At 45.8% G+C, this 18,148-nt stretch overlaps 1 protein-coding gene across 1 annotated transcript in view; it reads left to right on the top strand.

Annotated features, from left to right (window-relative positions):
- Positions 1 to 3,508, top strand: part of LOC135914083 (proton channel OtopLc-like) — a 29,643-nt gene extending 26,135 nt beyond the window's left edge. The window contains exon 7 of the mRNA XM_065446826.1: positions 951 to 3,508. Within this exon, the coding sequence (XP_065302898.1) occupies positions 951 to 1,906 (956 nt within the window). The 3' untranslated portion in view covers positions 1,907 to 3,508. The remainder of the gene's footprint in view (positions 1 to 950) is intronic.
- Positions 3,509 to 18,148: the final 14,640 nt, after the last annotated feature.

The following is an 18,148-nucleotide window of genomic DNA, read 5'->3' as shown; positions in this document are numbered from 1 at the left end:
TGTCGCCGCAAAGCCGTCTTGCGCGGCGCTACACTTTTCTTCTCGCGCTTTCGTCATACCCTCTTCCTCCACTTTCCTCCCTGTCTTTTTGTTTATTCCTGCTTCCTTCCTGCTCTCTTCGCTATAGCCGTCTTTCTTCTGCCACTGCTCTCCGCGTTCGCTTTCATCCTTCGCTGTGTTCGTTCGCTCGGTTACGAGGGAAAACGCCGACGCTCTCCGCACGAACGGGCGCCTAAAGCCCAGACCACACGTACACCTGCGAACGCGCGCAAGTTCACGTCTACGGGCCTTGCGCCTGCCGCGCCCAGCGAGGAATGGCGGTTTGCATTCACAAAGACGCGCGACAGCGCCCATTCACTGGCATAGCCTCCTAGATAACTTGCAGCCTATGTCACTGGGCTCAGTCATAGACTGCTTGGCGCACGCCACTTCGTACTTTGTTACAGTGTTTCAAAATGTTGCGAAATCTATAAACGTTATAGCTATATCTTTAGAGCTATAAGATCAGCACCGAAATGAAAGAAGCACTTTCTTTCATGATATAAATTACACTGAGAGTTGAATGTACCATGCCGTAGCTGCGTAGCCAGGCGCGCCAATGCAAGGCAGCCCAAGCGCGCGATAACATGGCGGTAACAGCGACGAACTGTTCACCGAGATCGCGCCGCATTTCGACACGTACGAGCCGCGCCGCGCCGTCTACGCGTGCGTGGGCGCTGACGCGAGCATGCGCGCGTGCGCAAGCGTACGTGTGGTCTGGGCTTAAGAGCTGCACTCTAAAATTCTGGCTAGTCGCCTTAAAATGGCAATTAGTAGAAGGCCAACGACCATACGCAGCTCAACGCAGCAGTATTTTTCTGCAAAATAAGTCATTTGCCTAATTCCACGAGCTGTCTTGTTGGACTGGACCACGCTCAGCAAGGTTTTGATGTGTCTCTCTCACCATGCAGTCACGTCGGACTGCCTGTGGCGGTCCATGGACAACCTGCCCATGGAACGTATGCTTACGCTGCAACGCTGCCTGCACAACACGACGGTGGGCGCCATCTGGCAGAAAGCATCGCCCTTCTTGACGCCCTTCATCGTCCAGTACAGCGTCGTGGCTGCCGTGGTCGTCTACAACATCTGGGACAACTATTCCTACTGCACCAGGGGCAAGAACTACTATGGCCGCCGGTACTCACCCACTACCGACCGCATTGAAGCTGCCGTCACCTCCTCTACCGACCGTGTCGTGGACTGCCAGGGTTCCAGCAAGGGCCTCTTCCTGGGCCTGCTTGTTCTTGTGGCCGGCGTCATTGTTCTCATCCTTTTTTTCGTGCTCAGCAACGAGAACATGGAAATCGAGACGCTTTCCGCAGTCACCACTCTCCACTGCGCCGTCCAGGGTCTTTCGGCTATGGCAACGGCCATCGGACTCTGCACTGTCGGCGGCGCTTACCACAAGCGCGGCAGGACGACGCAGCTCAACTCAATCCTGCAGGGCATCGGCCTCCTTGCCCTTTACACGTACGGCGTTTTCGGTGTCGTCGCCGGTGCCTCGAGAATCTTCGAAGGGTCCGAGCACGTGCTCCTCCTCGTGGACGGAGCCTTCATGGTGCTGTTTGCGAGCCTACAGTCGCTGTTCGTCCAGCGACTCGCCATGCGTTGCCTGCCTAAGAAGAACAACAAGTCCGGCTTGCAAGTCGTCACGTTTCTCATGTTCAGCAACCTGGTGCTCTGGCTCTTGGAGACGTTCACGAACCAGAACCACATATCCAGTCAGCAGCAGCTGGCCATGTACGGGGCCGTGTCGTGGGGCATCATTTCTAGGGTGGCCCTGCCGCTGGTCATCTTTTATAGGTTCCACTCATGTGTCTTTCTTCTGGAGGCGTGGCAGCTGCCCATCACATTGAGCAGAGAGTGACTTGCTTTGGTCGCGGCGATACTGACGGACAGTAATTGCTGCTCTCCTTTCACCGTGCACCCGCAGAACTGGCTCGACAAGCCCTGAGTGACATTATGCGGTTTTCAAAAGAACAGTGTTTTGAGTGAGGCAGTGATGACTGCCGCTGTTCAAAGCAACCTGTATCTGTTACTGCCACAACGGAAGCTCTACTGTCATCACCGACTTCCATTCACGTGTTACGTGCAAACGCTGAAAAAACTTGCGAAACTAGGGAATTTCAGCCCATCCGGTATTCCGGCAAGCGCCGCCGATTTGCCAGATGAGCGGGGCGTAAACGTGAGCGGCCAGATAGGTGGCGCCAGCTGGTGGTGCAAAGCTGAACCACCTAAAGACAGAGCCAATTACTATATTCTTCTTAGCTGGGGTGTAAACTCCCGACAGCGGCGTTATTGCGAACACCATTACGCCGCTGCCGAAAATTTGCACTAGCGGCGAAGCAGAATAAAGTAGGTTACTGCAATTCTAGCTCTGTGTTTGTCTGGTTGACCTCTACAACACCAGGCGGCTGCATCGCTCCGGCCGCTCACGTTTACGCCCCCGCACATCCGGCAATCCGCCCAAACCACTCCCGTTTGTCGGACTAGCGGACACGCTGAATGTCCCTACTGTGTGCACCTCTCTAAGTGTGAGAGAAAAAAAAAATGTGGCGGCTTAAATCTTCGATGTCCACATAATCAACATGCAAAAATAGGCTCTTTGGCCGCTTATATGCCCCACATCAGCTTTAAGAATGGCTGTGAAATGTGAAGGCTATCGTTGATTGTTAAGTCTACATGATGGTCAGTTTCTGTGATGAAACTTTCGCAAAGCGTGATTATAAGCCTTAAGGAATCTTGTATGGTGCTAGCTCCACCATACGTGCTTTCATCCAAACCCAGGGCGTTAAAGAATTGCAGTTTTGGTCCCAGTAGTAAGAATGTTAGTACGAGTAAAAATGAGCGCCTAAGTTCAGTTGCGCATGCCTAAACGACACAAAGCTGCCACTTCACGTGGTGCCTTTTGATCAGTATAAAGCACAGAGTGCCCCATCATCACAAGATTTCGCATCGTGCTTTATGAGCTTTACCATTTGTGCCTTGTCATCAGAATGAACATTATTTTTTGGCGTCACCGACAATGTTGTGAAGCTGTTAAGTTTTGCTTTTATGCACTGCCACACAATCATTACACGTAGAGCTTAGCCTTGCTGTGAGCGTATGCGCTGCCCACAGTACACTACGTCATGTCTATAGTACACCTAACGTCACGTGTCCTCGATCGTACTGCTTCAGTGTTGAAATGTGCACAGTAGTACAACTTTCCATGCATGAAAAAAGTAATATGAAATCCTGAGAGTACCACTTTCATTTCATACTAATAGCATAGAATTGACCACAGTTATAAAAATTAAAGCAGTGCTGCCTCATTCCGTGACCTCACAGACAGCAGACTTATGGAAGACTAATAAATACTAGAACATTCTTATCAGCGCACTTTTACAAACAGCATAAATGCCACTTTGCATTTTCTGTCATTGCATGTACCGACACATTCAGAACTAAAAACTTATGAGGACTTCAATGTGGGCTTCGAAGATGTCTTCCCACTAAACTCTGTGGTCACAGCTTCGTTTCTTCCGCCAAACGACCACCACAGGTTCGAACACGCCGAGCCACATGTGGTGTCGCGCGTCCTCGCCCGCTCCGTACAGTGGCAACTGTGTTGGAAACTGCACTGAGGAAAACATTTCGGTAATTCGGCGGTGTTTTCCATCGGCTTCGCGTTACTCAATGGTACACTGATCGCCCCCTCGCCCGGTTCGCTCCATGGACCGGCAGGCCCTGGAGGACATCCGTTATAAAGAAATGACGAATATAAAGAAAGAAGTTTTGGCTCCCCCTTCAACTTCGTTACATCGGAGTCTCATTGCTACGAAAGCGGGCATCCCCACTGACAAGTTGCTGGCGTCAATGCAACTTCCTAGCTTCGTTTTAGAGTGTAGACACTTTTCGCTAGGACGCTGCCGTCTTGGGGTAAGTTACATCTTGCGGAATTAAGGTACTGCAGCGAACCAGAAACTCCGGCTGCGTCTATAGCATCGAGCGGCAGTCGACGATCGACGGGGCTTCCGATGAAGAACACGACGCTTCTTCAATGGGCTCGGGCCCCATCTGGCGCCTGGTTGGGCTCGGCTGCAATGGTGGGCTGCAGCGGTACTGGGATGTGCGAGAAATGCCATTCACCGCGCAGCTCAATATGGTTTTGTCAAGAGTGTTAACCTTCATATGGCTGCTTCTAGCGAGATCTGTGTCGAGGGCGAATACGGCATAGTTTAGTGAATTTCTGCAAAGAAGCGATTCTGTGTTTGCTCAGCATTAGAGAGAGACAGAGAGAAATAAAATTGCGGAAGAAACTCCCCACTGGGAAATTATCATGTAATGGGTAGCATTCTTTGTAATTATTACTTATGAAGCTTATATGATCTACCCTTGAAGCCTATAGACTGTCGTATTTTAAGAGATAAACAACTCCAAAGAATATCATGCCCACTATGACGGTCTCCCCAGTAAACGCGTTCTTACTCCTAATCTTGTGTTTGGTAAATGAAATAATTGTTGTTGCGGTGCTTTCTTTCTCTCATAATTTGCCCGGTAACGCGCTCGCTTCCGTTCCAACGCATGCTCTTAAGAAGCTTCTCCCTGTTGTAGCAGACGCAGTTCTCTGGTTGCTTGCGTTTTCTGTACGCACCTTGGCTTTGACCTTGCCCGCGAAAGCTTGCGCCTGCGTTCTGACTGCGCTTCAGCAAGGCCAAATCGAAACTCGCCAAGCGTCTCAACGCGCTCGCCCTCCTACGAGAAATTCATAAGGGCATTCATAAGGCATGCATTTGGGGCGTAATAATTCGCCGGCTGTCGCGCGCGTCTGACGCTGGAATCATGAGCTCTCTTCGAGCGGCGGTTATTCTACTACAGCTTCTATATACAGGACGTGTTAACAACGCCGTGTTTCTGCACGGGGACGTACGTACGTGTGGGACTCTTTAGGGTCGAAGATTTCCGGGACACAATTGTCGTAGCCTTAATTAGGATCTGATCAGATCAACCACGTGTGGGCAGTGACTTTGAACAGCGTGGAAGCAAAGCGGATGGTGAACTTGAAAGAGTTACAAGTCAAAAGGCGACGGTGTCTCATCATATACCCACAAGATCATCAGGTTTGGTTTATAGCTACACTGGCTTCTGCATGGTGTGGACGACGAAGATGTCCGGACCGCATTAGCGGCTTTCGGCAAGGTCACCGAGATTACCCGCGAACGTTGGCGAGTGCAAGGAGTGAGTGAAGGGTCCACAACACGTTCAGTGCTCCTTATAAGCTCAAGCCTGGCATGAAGGTGGATGACCTGCCTTTTCAAGTAAGGTTAGGCGGCGGTGAACTGGCTCTCGTGGTTGCACGGGGCACCCGATGCAGTGCTTGCGCTTCCGTGGCGCTGGTCATGTACGCCGTGACTGCAAAGTACCGCGTTGCTCACTGTGCAGACAGTACCGCATCATCACCTTTCACCGCCGAGCACGAATCGGGAGACAAGCCATAAGCGAAAGGCAGGGAGGTTAACCAGGCTAAGCCCAGTAGGCTATCCTGCACTGGAGAAGGGAGAAAGGGGATTGAAAGAGAAGGAAGAAAGAAGCTCACAGTTTGCACTGTTACACCAGAAGCGTACTTAGATTGCAGAGTCTCGCAGGCGGTCATACAGCCCGGTGCATTTCAAGAACCGCACCAGTGCCTTTGTGGCCTTGCACATAACGGACTCACGAGACCAAGTGCCCAAGATCTCCTCTGTGAATGGCTTGTCGTGCAAGGGCCCCAAAGCTATCCGAAGGGCACTCCTGTCATCTTCGTATGTGGGGCAGTCACACAGATGTTTGATTGTTTCTTCGACACCACATGTGCTGCAGTTGCGACAGTCCGTCATTCCAATTAGGAATGAGTAGGCGCTTGTGGAACTCCTACTCGCAGGTGGCACAGCAACGTTTCTTCTCGTCGGTTATAACCAGGTAAAAGTTGTTTTTTCATATGCGGGTCCATGGCATATAGGTGCCGGTTCGTGAACTCCGGTGCGTTCCATTTCCTTAAAGTAATACGGGCAAGTCCGCCGAAGTGCCACGCTGCATAGGTTCTCGACAATGGTACCGAGGTGCTTTCACATTCACCATGGGCCTTACGAGCAGTTTTGGCGGTACTTTCATTGCCAGTAATGTTGCAGTGCACCAGTAGCTCCTGAAATACAATGTCGCGGCCTCTGTCCACTGCTTGATGGTAGCGTAATCGTATCTCTGCTACCAATTGTTCATGTGGGCCGCAGCGCACTGCAGAGCTGATAAGAGTGATTGCAAGGCTGTCTTTCAGTCACAGAATAAAGCCGAGGTGACTTGCAGCACATACAGCACGTACTGCGCTACGGAGGGCGGAAAGTTCGGACCCTGTCGATGTTGTGACGTGGCTGATCTTGAACATCTTGCAGATTGACATTGACGCAATGACTACCCCACCAGTAGAGCTGGTTATAGAGACGAATCGGGAATGGCTGATCTGATAACCGCCGCGCGTATAAAACGAGCGGCTGGCTGGTGTACTGTGAATCAGCATATTTGCTGCAATTCATAGGCGCAAAAAAGGTTGGTCGCGCTTCGAGAATCTCGAAAATAAATGCCTGGCCCCCGCCCCCCTCGCCCCTTTTCAAGTAATACCTCGCCCAACTTTTTTTGTACGATCAGATTGTGGTGCTGCTTCACCGGGTATCTTATAAAAGCAAAAAAGTCCTTTTGTTGCTGCAGTTGTCGTAACCTGAAAAGCTGATGTTCAAAGCGAATCGACAGTCACTTAAGTGTCCTTACATCATTGTAATGTAAAAGCAAAACGAATTCTAATTGGTTATGTTCATGATATGTGATGGCAAATTAAAAAACATTATGGGGTTTTAAATGACAAAACCACGATCTAATTATGAGACACGCCATAGTGGGGCGACTCCGGAAATTTGCACCACCTGGGGTTCTTTAAGGTGCACCTAAATCTAAGTACACGGGTCTTTTCGCATTTCTCCCCCATCGAAATGCGGCCGCCGTGGCCAGGATTAAATCCCGTAACCTTGTGCTTAGCAGCCCAACGCCATAGCTACTAAGCCACCACAGCGGGTGATGCCATAGCCACCTTGCTCCAACTTGTACTTAATCCACTTTAATCCTTCTTGCTCTAATTTTTACCAACCTTAATTCGCCTTAATCCACTTTAATTCACATTAAGTCACCTTACTCTAACTTGTTCTAACTTCACTTTGTTGCAAATTACCCACAATTACTAATAATTAACATAGTTATACCATTTACTATCTTCTGTATTACTAGTGATGTCATACAGGATGCCAATGATGTCACATTGATTCTGGGTACCACTTGTGGCGGACAACACCAGCTTTTCTGCCTCGTGGGACATATAATGCCTTCGCATTAATAATGCAAGCTTGCCAAGTGGTGGTGATGGGCGCAAGTTTCGGGTTGTGCAGACACAGGCTTGACGTCCTTAATCTCGGCCTCAGTTTATGAGTTCATTTGCACATTTGCGAGCAGGTGCTTGGTCACATTATGTTGACTGCCACTGACATTCTTCTTTTTTTTTTAATGCAAAAGCATCATATGTCTTGTGCTGCAGGTCCGAGCTGAGCAACGCAGACTCCTAGCGCGCGCGGAGGCTGTCGCTGATAGAGGCTGCAGCGCCGTTATCCTGTACTACAGGCGTACATTCCCATAGGATATGCTCCAGGGTGGTTCTAGAGTCGCAATGTCTGCACTTGTCCATGATCTGGGTGTATTTGGTGTACAATAGCTGGACTCGGATAGGATCTGCTCTGTAACTGCCGCCATTCGACAGACTGATTTTTGCTTAATTTTGGGTGCGGCGGCAGGAATGTACGCCTCTGCAATCTATGGTGTTAGGTAATTTCATGAAATCTGGTCATTCGATCTTCCCACTCCAACTCATCGGTAGTCGGTGAGGCGGGGCTAACCGAGGCTCGGTCCGTAAGCTCTCGAGCCATGTGGTGCGCCGCCTCATTGCTATCGTCTGGTAGTGTGTGAGCGAGTGTCCATATGAGATCGACACTTTTGTCGCGGTTATTAGCTCATTTAGGAGTCGTAGTGCCTCTGGGGAGATTCGACCATTGGCAAAGTTTCGTATGGCAGTCTGGGAATCACTGATTATTATGCCCGCTTGTGTTTGTGCTATGGCTAGCAAAATAGCTATTTCCTCTGCGGTTTCTGCGTGTAGCGTGTTGACTGTAGCGCTCGTCGTGCATTTTTCCTCATAATTTATCGCCACTGCTGTGTAGACGCGCTTGTGTCTGTATCTAGCTGCGCCTACAAATGTGGTGTCCTGGCTGTTACCGAATTTCTTCTGTGTATTGCGTGCTCTGCTTTCCCGTCTACCCCGATGGCGGGTAGTACGCAGATTCTTGGGTATTGGAGGGATGGTTATCACGTCTCTGATGTGTCTGGGCACATCTACTTTGACGCCATGTTGGGTATGATACCTTATACCTAAGCGATCCAATATTTGCCTACCTGTTTTAGTTTTAGACAGGCGTTCGTATGGTGCTATTCGCTGTGCCTCGATTAGCTCATCCAGTGTATTGTGGAGACCTAGCTGCAGTAGTCTATCGTTGCTGGTTGTAATGGAGAGTCCAATTGCTTGCTTGTAGATTTTTCTGATTAAGCAGTCTAATTCGCATTTTTCTGACGAGTGCCATCGTAGGTACAATGCCACGTATACTATTCTGCTTATTACGAATGCTTGGACTAGTTTAATGTTTGTTGGCTATTCGTTTATGTAGCCGCATGATTTGAGATGTTATATTGTCTATTTTGCGTATGGTCTCTCCATTGTAGCCGTTACTTTCAATGATGAGGCCCAATACTCTGATGTTGTCAACCTTGGGTATTACCATCTCCTATAGTTCGGTGAATTTGAGGATTTTTTCGTTCCTCGTAGTTGCGTGGTTTTCGGCCATGTTGTGATGGTACATAAATGAGGAGCTCAGATTTCTCTGCCGAACACGTCAGTCCAGTCCCTGCTAGGTATTGTTCAACTGCTTCTATTGCACATTGTAATGTATTTTCAACCTGTCCATCGTTGCTATCGCTCATCCAGAGGGTGATATCGTCAACGTAGATGGTATGATTGTGGCCATCGATTTCCCGTAGCTTTGCTGGTAATCTGATAAGAGCCCGGTTAAACAGCATCGGTGATATTACTGAACCTTGGGGCGTACCTACGCTTTCGATCTGTAGTTCTTCGGAGTTAAGGTCTCCTATCTTAATGTATGCCTTTCTGTTAGTAAGGAAGTCTCGTATATAACTGTATACTTGCTGGCCTAGGCCTAGCTCATTTATTCTGTTTAGCATTGTTTGGTGGGTGACACTAAAGCTTTCTTTAGTTCCAATCCTAGGCTAGCTTTGGTGTTATGACTTGTGTTATCTATAATTTGATGTTTAAGTTGGAGCATTGCATCCTGTGTGTGCCATCCAGCGAGTCGAGGAAGCCGCCACAGGCCAACAACCCTTGGCCGAAACCTAGGCGGGGTCCAGGCCCACCCCACCAAACCGCAGGGCACTGAATAAAGGCAGTGTCTGCTGTGCCCGGGGCACAGCAGACGAAAGGTGCCCGAAATGTCTACGTTCACCCATGACGTCACGTCCGCTATAACCCATGATGTCACATCCGCTCATTTCCATGGCGTCTGTCTTACGGAGCCGGCTGCGCTGCGAAGCGGTTCGTATTCCGTGCCCACTTAGAACGTGAGTAATTCATCTTTCCACGCTATATGCGTGTAATAAAGGATTGGGGCTGTGAGCTGTTTGACGCGTTACCATTAAGTACCTTGTGCGCATATTTTGCCTCATGGCCGCGTCAAATTGCCGCCGGCATGTGAAAGGGCCGTGGCATCTTATATGGAGCTGCTCATGTGAGTGGTGTTGCCTCCATCAGGATCGTCAGTGCGTGCACAGAACCATTTAGTAGTCTGATTCAGGGGACGGTGCGCGTAAGAACGAGGACGTAAGAAAACACTGGCATGACGAGCTGTTCCGTCAGATCGCGTTACATCGCTCTTTTTTTCTAAGACCATCTCGCTCGAGCGAGAGGATCTTAGAACAGCATTACTACTGCTTTTTTACAGCTTTGCTGCGGCTCATTTAATCATCACCTGCATTCTTTTAATAATACAAATGGCATCGCTGCGCGGAAGAGCGTCTCTTGAAGTTTCCAAACAAGAGCCAATGCCGCCGTGCCTGCTGCATACACGCTTACCTTTCCTAACGCAGCTACGACGCTGCACTAGCTCTGCTACTGCGTGATACAGAGTCACTGTGATAATAAAATTAAAAAGAACAAACGAAATTAATGCAGAATATGTCAAACGCTGCCAAGCGTGATAAACGGACCTGCCTCGCTAGATGAGTTGAAGAAATCGGCGTCCTGAAGTCAGCTTCGCCGCAGTAGACTGGTGTTACGCGGTGAAGCATGTCAGAACTGAAGAGTGACCGCTTTCACCGACATATATAATATGTGTTCCTTAATGGTGTACGCGTGCACCTGCTGTCTCCTATTACATTACGCGCGCCGAGGCGCCTTAGTGTACAGGCCGGCCTTCAGCGCTATTTCGGACGTGGCTGTGATGCTTTGAACCGTTGGTTTGTCGACCTCATAAGCCAGTTAATGTTTGCACGGCCATTTTTTTCTGAACTGTTGATTTCTTCCATCTTTGTTATGTGTGAAAAGGTGACAGATACAAAATATGGGGAGAACGCATGCACTTTCATATTTTCTCGTGCTCAAAAAAAGCCGGAGGAATAAGGTTTCTTCACTGTGCCATATAAACTATATGTTTGCTCTCAGAGGTAATTCTGATTCATTGGATATGTTCCTGTGCTGTGTTTATTTTCTTGAGTGTGGTTTAGTTGTTGCACGTTAATGTTTCAAACTCGTTTTTATTTTCACAGACTGAACATCCCACGTCTTGGTTTGACTTCCTGGTACAGGATACTTGCACTTAGCATGGAGTGATGAAGCAGAGCAGTGTACTTTTATTAAATGTGCAGATTTCAGCAGTATAACAGCCGTTCAATAAAAAAAAACATGTGTGCTGAAAATAAAGTGTTCTTACCCACATACCTCGTTGTCTATTTATTTATTTATTAATACTGTCAACCCTCATAGAGGGGCATAACAGAGAGGACAATACAATTACATAAATCAAATATGGACAATGTCAATGTACGTAAAGTTGCTTAACACTTGTCAATTCACAGTGAATAAGATGTTCACTTGAATGCTGTTCAGCACACTTCTGACATTTATCAAAATACGTACAATGAATATCAAGTTGCGCATATCACTTGGCACTTCAAAACTAAATCAAAAACTCCCATAAATATGCCTCAGCAGCATTTTCAAAGTCGGTGACATCCTTTATAGGCTAACAATAGCGTTTGGCAATTGGTTCCACATTTCTAATAATAATAATATTTGGGGTTTTACGTGCCAAAACCACTTTCTGATTATGAGGCACGCCGTAGTGGAGGACTCCGGAAATTTTGACCACCTGGGGTTCTTTAACGTGCACCTAAATCTAAGCACACGGGTGTTTTCGCATTTCGCCCCCATCGAAATGCGGCCGCCGTGGCCGGGATTCGATCCCGCGACCTCATGCTCAGCAGCCCAACACCATAGCCACTGAGCAACCACGGCGGGTGGTTCCACATTTCTATCGCATCCAGGAAAAATGAGTATCGATATGCGTCACTGTTGGTATGGTCCGGCTTTATGACGTAGTCGTGGTTAGTTCGCGGGTATCTTTTGCCTGGTGCATGTAGATATTTGAGCTTATCAATCTTAAGTTGATCCTGCATTATTTGATAAAGCACCTTCAGCCTATATTTTTTCCTACGTACCTCAAGAAGATAGAAGTTGTAACGCTGTAACATAAGCGTGACCGATTCCTTCCTTCGGTATGTCGAACAAATAAAACGTGCTGCCAGACTCTGTATCCTTTCCAACTTCCTCTTAAGCGTCGCTTGATGGGGACTCCAAACAACGGCTGAATATTCTAGTATCGTCCTAATGAAGGCAGTGTATGCAATAAGTTTTACATTACGTGATGCATGTTCCAGTTTTTTTTTCTCAGAACATATAACTTTTGACAGGCAGTCATGCAGACGTTATCTATATGTTGGTTCCATGTCAATTTTGCTCGTATTCCTGTATTCTCATCAGCAAAACCACTTATATGGGGAACTGATCATGATAAGTGCTCATAAGCATTTTAAAGAACAGCCTTGAACCCTACTCATGTACTGGTAAAATGTATAGATGCAGTGAAATTGAAACAGAAGGCAAAATAGCAAACATGATGCAGTATTTGTCAGACAATTATGTCAGCACTCTTTGCATAAAACAATTTACTTAGAGCATACTAGCACTACAAAGTCCCCATCTTTCTTGTTAGGCATACATTACCACAAGTTCTTTAAATGTGGTCACAAGAGAGATGCTGGCTTTAATGAGGAACTATAAAGGTTGAAGGCAGCCATGAAAATGTATTAAGAAATAATGCAATGCATTTACTCAGTTCAGAGAGCTTCCAAAGTTGCCATAAGGCCTTGATAGCTGTGGATGAGGGAACAGTTGTAGTCCAATTGGAGTACGAGAAATGAACATTAAGATCGAAACAAGTAACAACTTGTAATGCAATTAAAAAATCTTGCTATACCTTTAAAAAGACAGTGAAATGAAATTAGTTTGACAATTTCCTTTTCCTTTTACTTCATTTAGGTTCAACATACTTATTTTAGTAACACAAAAAAGCAGAGGCATGAAGCACATAAGAAAGATGCTAGTCTGTTTTTATATTCTGCCTTCTCTAAATTCAAAGTTCAGTAAAGTTAACTTAGAAAGCTACAGTGAAGCTATTGCATCTGCCTGTATGGTGTATAACAGCAGCAATCGCCAGCCTAACTGCTTGGGTTTACAGTGCCTTATTTGTATTGTATACCTTTTAAGTGCTGAGCTATTGGAAGATTGATTAAGGTGGCCAACATGCTGAACCTGTAGTTTACTGAGTAAAATACACGGAGAAGGGTGGAAAGATAGGACAGAGCACAGGGGATGTATTCCGTGTCCACCTAGTGGAAATGTCCATTTCATCCGCTGCTGAAGTTCTGATTGGCTGGGCTGGGGTATGCACGAGAAGGAGACATGCTCCCCCAGCTAATTCAGCAGAAGAAGATATGGAAATGTCCACAAGATGAATGCTTACAAAGCTATTTAATAAAGTACTTCTGCAACCAACATGCCTGCTATGCCATCCTTGCTTTCAATGTCTGTCTTAGTAAAAGTGTGAAAGAACCAGGTTTGTGCATGAAAAGTTTTCCTGAGGGTGTGTGCCTTGAAGCCCATAGTGGTAATCACAGGAAACGGGGGTGGATCCAGAGTAGCACCAAAGGGCAAGCCTTCATCGAAACAAATATGGAGGGAAGTGACTGCATGCTCAAACTTGTCAGCTCACAAGTTTGCCAAGACCAAGTGATGTCAGAAGCTGATGAAGCCTACATGGTTAATGTATAACCGTTTAGGCCAAAATTATTTAGATACTTTTTATGAGGACTACGTATTTACTGGAAATCTCAAAATAATTATGTTAGCGCAGAATACCTTCCACTAGATGTGACGTCCTTGAAAGAATGAAAATGTTTGAGTTGTACTTGTGTGGTGCATGAAGGTACTTTAAAAAAAAAACTCAGCAATGGAAACAAAATGCAAAGAGTAGTATTCGAAATAAATTTCCACCTCTTTAGTGCTAGATGAATTCAAATAATAATAATAATAATAAGCAAATGAAGATCGGGCATACAAGATAGATGCTTCGGCTCCCACTTGAAAGCCTTGTTCGCAAAGATTGTGAACAAAGCTCCAGTTGAACCAGTTCTTATTTTTCATTTTTATGGTTAGCATCTAATTTTAAACTACTTACCGTGCCTCTTTTGACCAAACCAGGCAGGCTGCCGTCAAACTCTTCACTACTTCAATGCAAATAATTGGAGGTTGGCAAATACATTTTTCTAATAGGAATAGTAGGTAACGAATAGTCAAACACTGATGCATACAGTTACAGCAGGCATATTTATCTTGGAATTAAGCACCATGCTTATATTGTCTAGTAAAAAAAGGACAACTATCAAGGAAGATTAGGATTATTTTTAAGCAAAAGCAATTGTACTTCATATACTTGAAGCAGATGTAGTGCTTCTCAAGAATCACGTCCAAACTGCACACACTAAAACATTAAGCTGGGATATTCAAAAAGACAAGTACATGTTTTGCTCGCCAAGTGACTTTTAATGTGCTCAATTATGTAAAGTGTGCTATTATATGATGAATTTAATTTGCTAATTTAAAGAAAGAACAAGCCAAGATCTCTTGCTTCATATATATGCGCTGAATCAAGAAAGTAATTAAGGAAGAAGAATACCAGAAATAAACACAAATATTTGTGTGCTTTCTGGCATAAAATAATTCTCATGTAAGCCACATAACATGCTTTCCAAAGCATCCCCTACCTTAACTTAACTTACAGCTGCATCACATGAAGGCACTTTCTAAGAACACACATGCTTCATGATCATTCACTGTGTTAGTGACTCCCACTGAAGTAGACTGAGAACATATCTGGGCATTACATTCAATAGCTGATGTAAAGTGAAAAGACTGCTGCTTGTAGGTATGAATGAACCAAGTGAATAAGAAATAAAAGTTCTCAAACTTCTAGTAGTAAGTGTGGCAGCACTTAAGAAGAACATATTGCAACTAAAAATTGCAACACATGATGAAATAACTGAAATAGCTAGGGAGAGTTTAATAGACCAATAAACAGGAAACTGCAAATTCCCAACATTTCTGAATACTTTTCTTCACATGTACTCACCATATAAGTATGACTTCCCTTAATGCTCGAACCTCTGCCTTAATTTCATAATTCCCCATTCTCGCTGCTTCGCTCATGCTGATTGACATCTAGCACAAAGGTTGGCAAAAGTACCTGAGCATGTGCATGTGTTGTGAGGCAAGCTGCCCACATCTGGTAGCCGCATGCCAATTTCTCAGAGTAGATGAAAGGGAAGCCTTTAGGGTAAACCATAGAGAAGACAGATACCTTGGTTCAATGATAACTGAAAACACCAACATGGAAAATTTGCACAGCCCACAGAATCAGCAGAATTGACATAGTTTGGAAAAACTGAAAAGATGCATTATGATATTTATGTTACACAGGTTCCAGTCAAGTTGAAGATTTTCACTGTCTAATAAACTTATAAGACAATACATGACCAGCAATACTGTATGGAACCCAAACAATTTTAATAAAGTCACCTAGAAGTCAGGATGGAGAAGTGACTGAATTGAGGATGCTAAAATGGATGAAGTGGAGGCAGATTGTGAAGACAGGTCTTAAAAAATTAACATTCAACACACACTTAAGTTGGCAAAGATTGGACTCAATGTTCAAGAAGAAATTGACTAAGATAATTGATTGGTATACATACATGAGAGAGCAGCAACAATACAGCAGAAATAACTGTCATGCAAGAGGAAAGGATGCCAGTCTACAAATTAACATTTGATCAGAAGAATGGTTATGCATGGGCTCAGGCTCACGCACAATTCTGTATGGTACGCATGATGTCAGAGCTGCATCGGAATAAGGAACTGTGGCCTTACATGCCTCGATTATGAAATGATGTGGGCCAAGAGTGGAACAAGGATAGCATCAAGAGGCGGCCTCCTCCAAAAGGAGAACGGTAGGGAAACGGGGCGAGAGAGATTTTCTACGCAACAGATACAGAGTCATATGAGTCATAGTCATAGAAACCATTACCTAAGGAGCTGTACAACAAGGTATATAGATTCAAATCTCTATGCAGTTAAGCCTCAGTATAACGAAATTCTCGATATAGCGAAGTATTTAACTTTTCATAACCTCTTCTCCATAGAACACCATGCATTTAGAGCCTCAATATAAAGAAGTGTGTTTGTGTGCAATTTCAATATAACGAAATTTCGCTTCTGCTGCAGAGGAGTGCCAAGACAATCAATGGTAACTTCCGCGGACGCAGATAGTCAAATGATTGAATTACAAGCGGCTGCTTGCAACCGCACCTCTCAAACTGCGTGCAGCGCGACAAGAACAACAGCTTGGAGCCGCATTATGTTCCGTATAAATTAAGTCCAAGTGCGATCAGATCCTATCGCGCCCCGCGCACTTGTGCTTTAGGTGCGAGTGAAAGAGTGCGAGGGTGAGACAAGAGAGATGGTGGCTTCGTAAGTGCGGCCTTCCCACGAGAGCAATGGCAAAGTGGGGAAGGAAAGCGAGCTCGCGGTAACGCGAACAAGCGCGCGCGAGGGGGCGGAGTGGGGGGGTAAGTTGGCGCGCGTCTCAGCCATGACTGCGAGTGGCTGTAAACGCGGCTGAGCGCATACGCAGCCGCGCACCCTGCTCTAGAGGTAATCTGCTGCGTGTGGAAAGAGCGGGCATGCCAAGACGGCGTGGCATCATGTAAGCTGCTTTCCCGCACGTTTAGTATTGAAGGTTGCGCAATCTCGAGTTTTGATGACCCGTTGGAACGAGAAGCAGACGAAGCATTCGCTCCCAGCTGCCGGCGCTTTTCATGATAGCGTCGTCGCAGTGCGACGTACCGGGCGACGCTTTGGGGGCGGAGTGCACGCGAAAGCATATGGCGTCACTTAATTCGTACGTACCGCTGGTGTGAAGATATCAACGTGGCATGAAACCGTATCATTCATCGCTGACTCCTATATTCGTCAAAATAAAATGTTTTCCCATTCAAACTTGCTTTTTTTTATTGCCCAATAATTCGGAAAATTGCATTTCCATGCAAGAAAAATCGATCGGCGACTGTACTCATTTGCATAACAGATCGAATTTCAATACAAGGAAATTTCTATATAACGAAGCGAATTGCCGATTTTACCTACTTTGTTATATCAAAGTTTAAGTGTATAATGAAATTTCCTGTTCTCTACACGGGGGCGGCATGTGGGCTTGTTCGTTGATCATCATGGAACAGCATGTAGTGTAGCGCAGCAAAAACAAGAACACAAGAAGAAATGAAACACAGACACAAGCGCCTAATTATGTCTGTGTTTTGCTTTTTCTTGTGTCCTTGTTTTCGTTACATTACACTACATGACATTCAATACTTTCACTGTCACATTCATGAGCACTGAAAACCTAGAATCAACTAATATCTTGCCCGATTTGCCATAATTAAAAAGAAAAATGTCGGTATAGTAGGTCTAATAGAGTTCTGGTGATTTTAGTATCACTGACATATAGCTTTTAAGAATGTTTAATCGTTTCTTCTGTTAAGGCAGAGTACATGCTCAACTGCTACAATAAGTGTGAACGTAGGCAAAAACGACATTTTTGGCTCTTGCATCAATTTTATGGCATGTTGCGTGATCTAATCAAGTGGTTTCAATTTGACGAAGTTCTCAATTTAACAAATAAAACCTCACATCCCAATAAAATTTATTAACTAGACTTACTGTACTTTATAACCAAAGCACTGTAAACTATAAGCAGCTACAGCCGCCATGAGTGGCGAGCAGAATTGAAATGAAATTGCTTTAGTCAAAACACGCCGAGCGCTGCTGCTAAAGTACGCACCACATGCATTCGGCGACTGCGGGAACCGCGGTACTACACACAGTTATTCAAAGCAGAACATAAAAGTGCCGCGGACTCAAATTGGTTAGTAAATGCATTTGGAACCAGTCTTTCCATTACTCAATTGATATATCAGCCACACACTCGCATGGCACGGCCACGTGGCAAACGCGGCCATGCGGACGCTTCACTATGCACAGATCGGCTGGTTGCAATATTGGGGCACTCTGTGGGTGCATGTTTAAAGCACAGCGTTTTTTGCCTATCGCGTGATCGTTGTGGGTGCTCCATGGCTGAGTGTATTGCATGGTACAGAATTGGCCCCAGTACCAAAAGTACACAGGTAGGGTGGTCCGTGTAGATGAAGCGTAAACGCGAGCTCAACATAACCACGTCGTCATTATTCTGTAGCGATTATTTATGCGAAA

Source organism: Dermacentor albipictus, chromosome 3 (assembly GCF_038994185.2).
Source record: "Dermacentor albipictus isolate Rhodes 1998 colony chromosome 3, USDA_Dalb.pri_finalv2, whole genome shotgun sequence".
NCBI lineage: Eukaryota > Metazoa > Arthropoda > Arachnida > Ixodida > Ixodidae > Dermacentor > Dermacentor albipictus.
The sequence above is the reverse complement of the archived record's forward strand: the minus strand, read 5'-3'. Positions and strand labels throughout refer to the sequence as shown.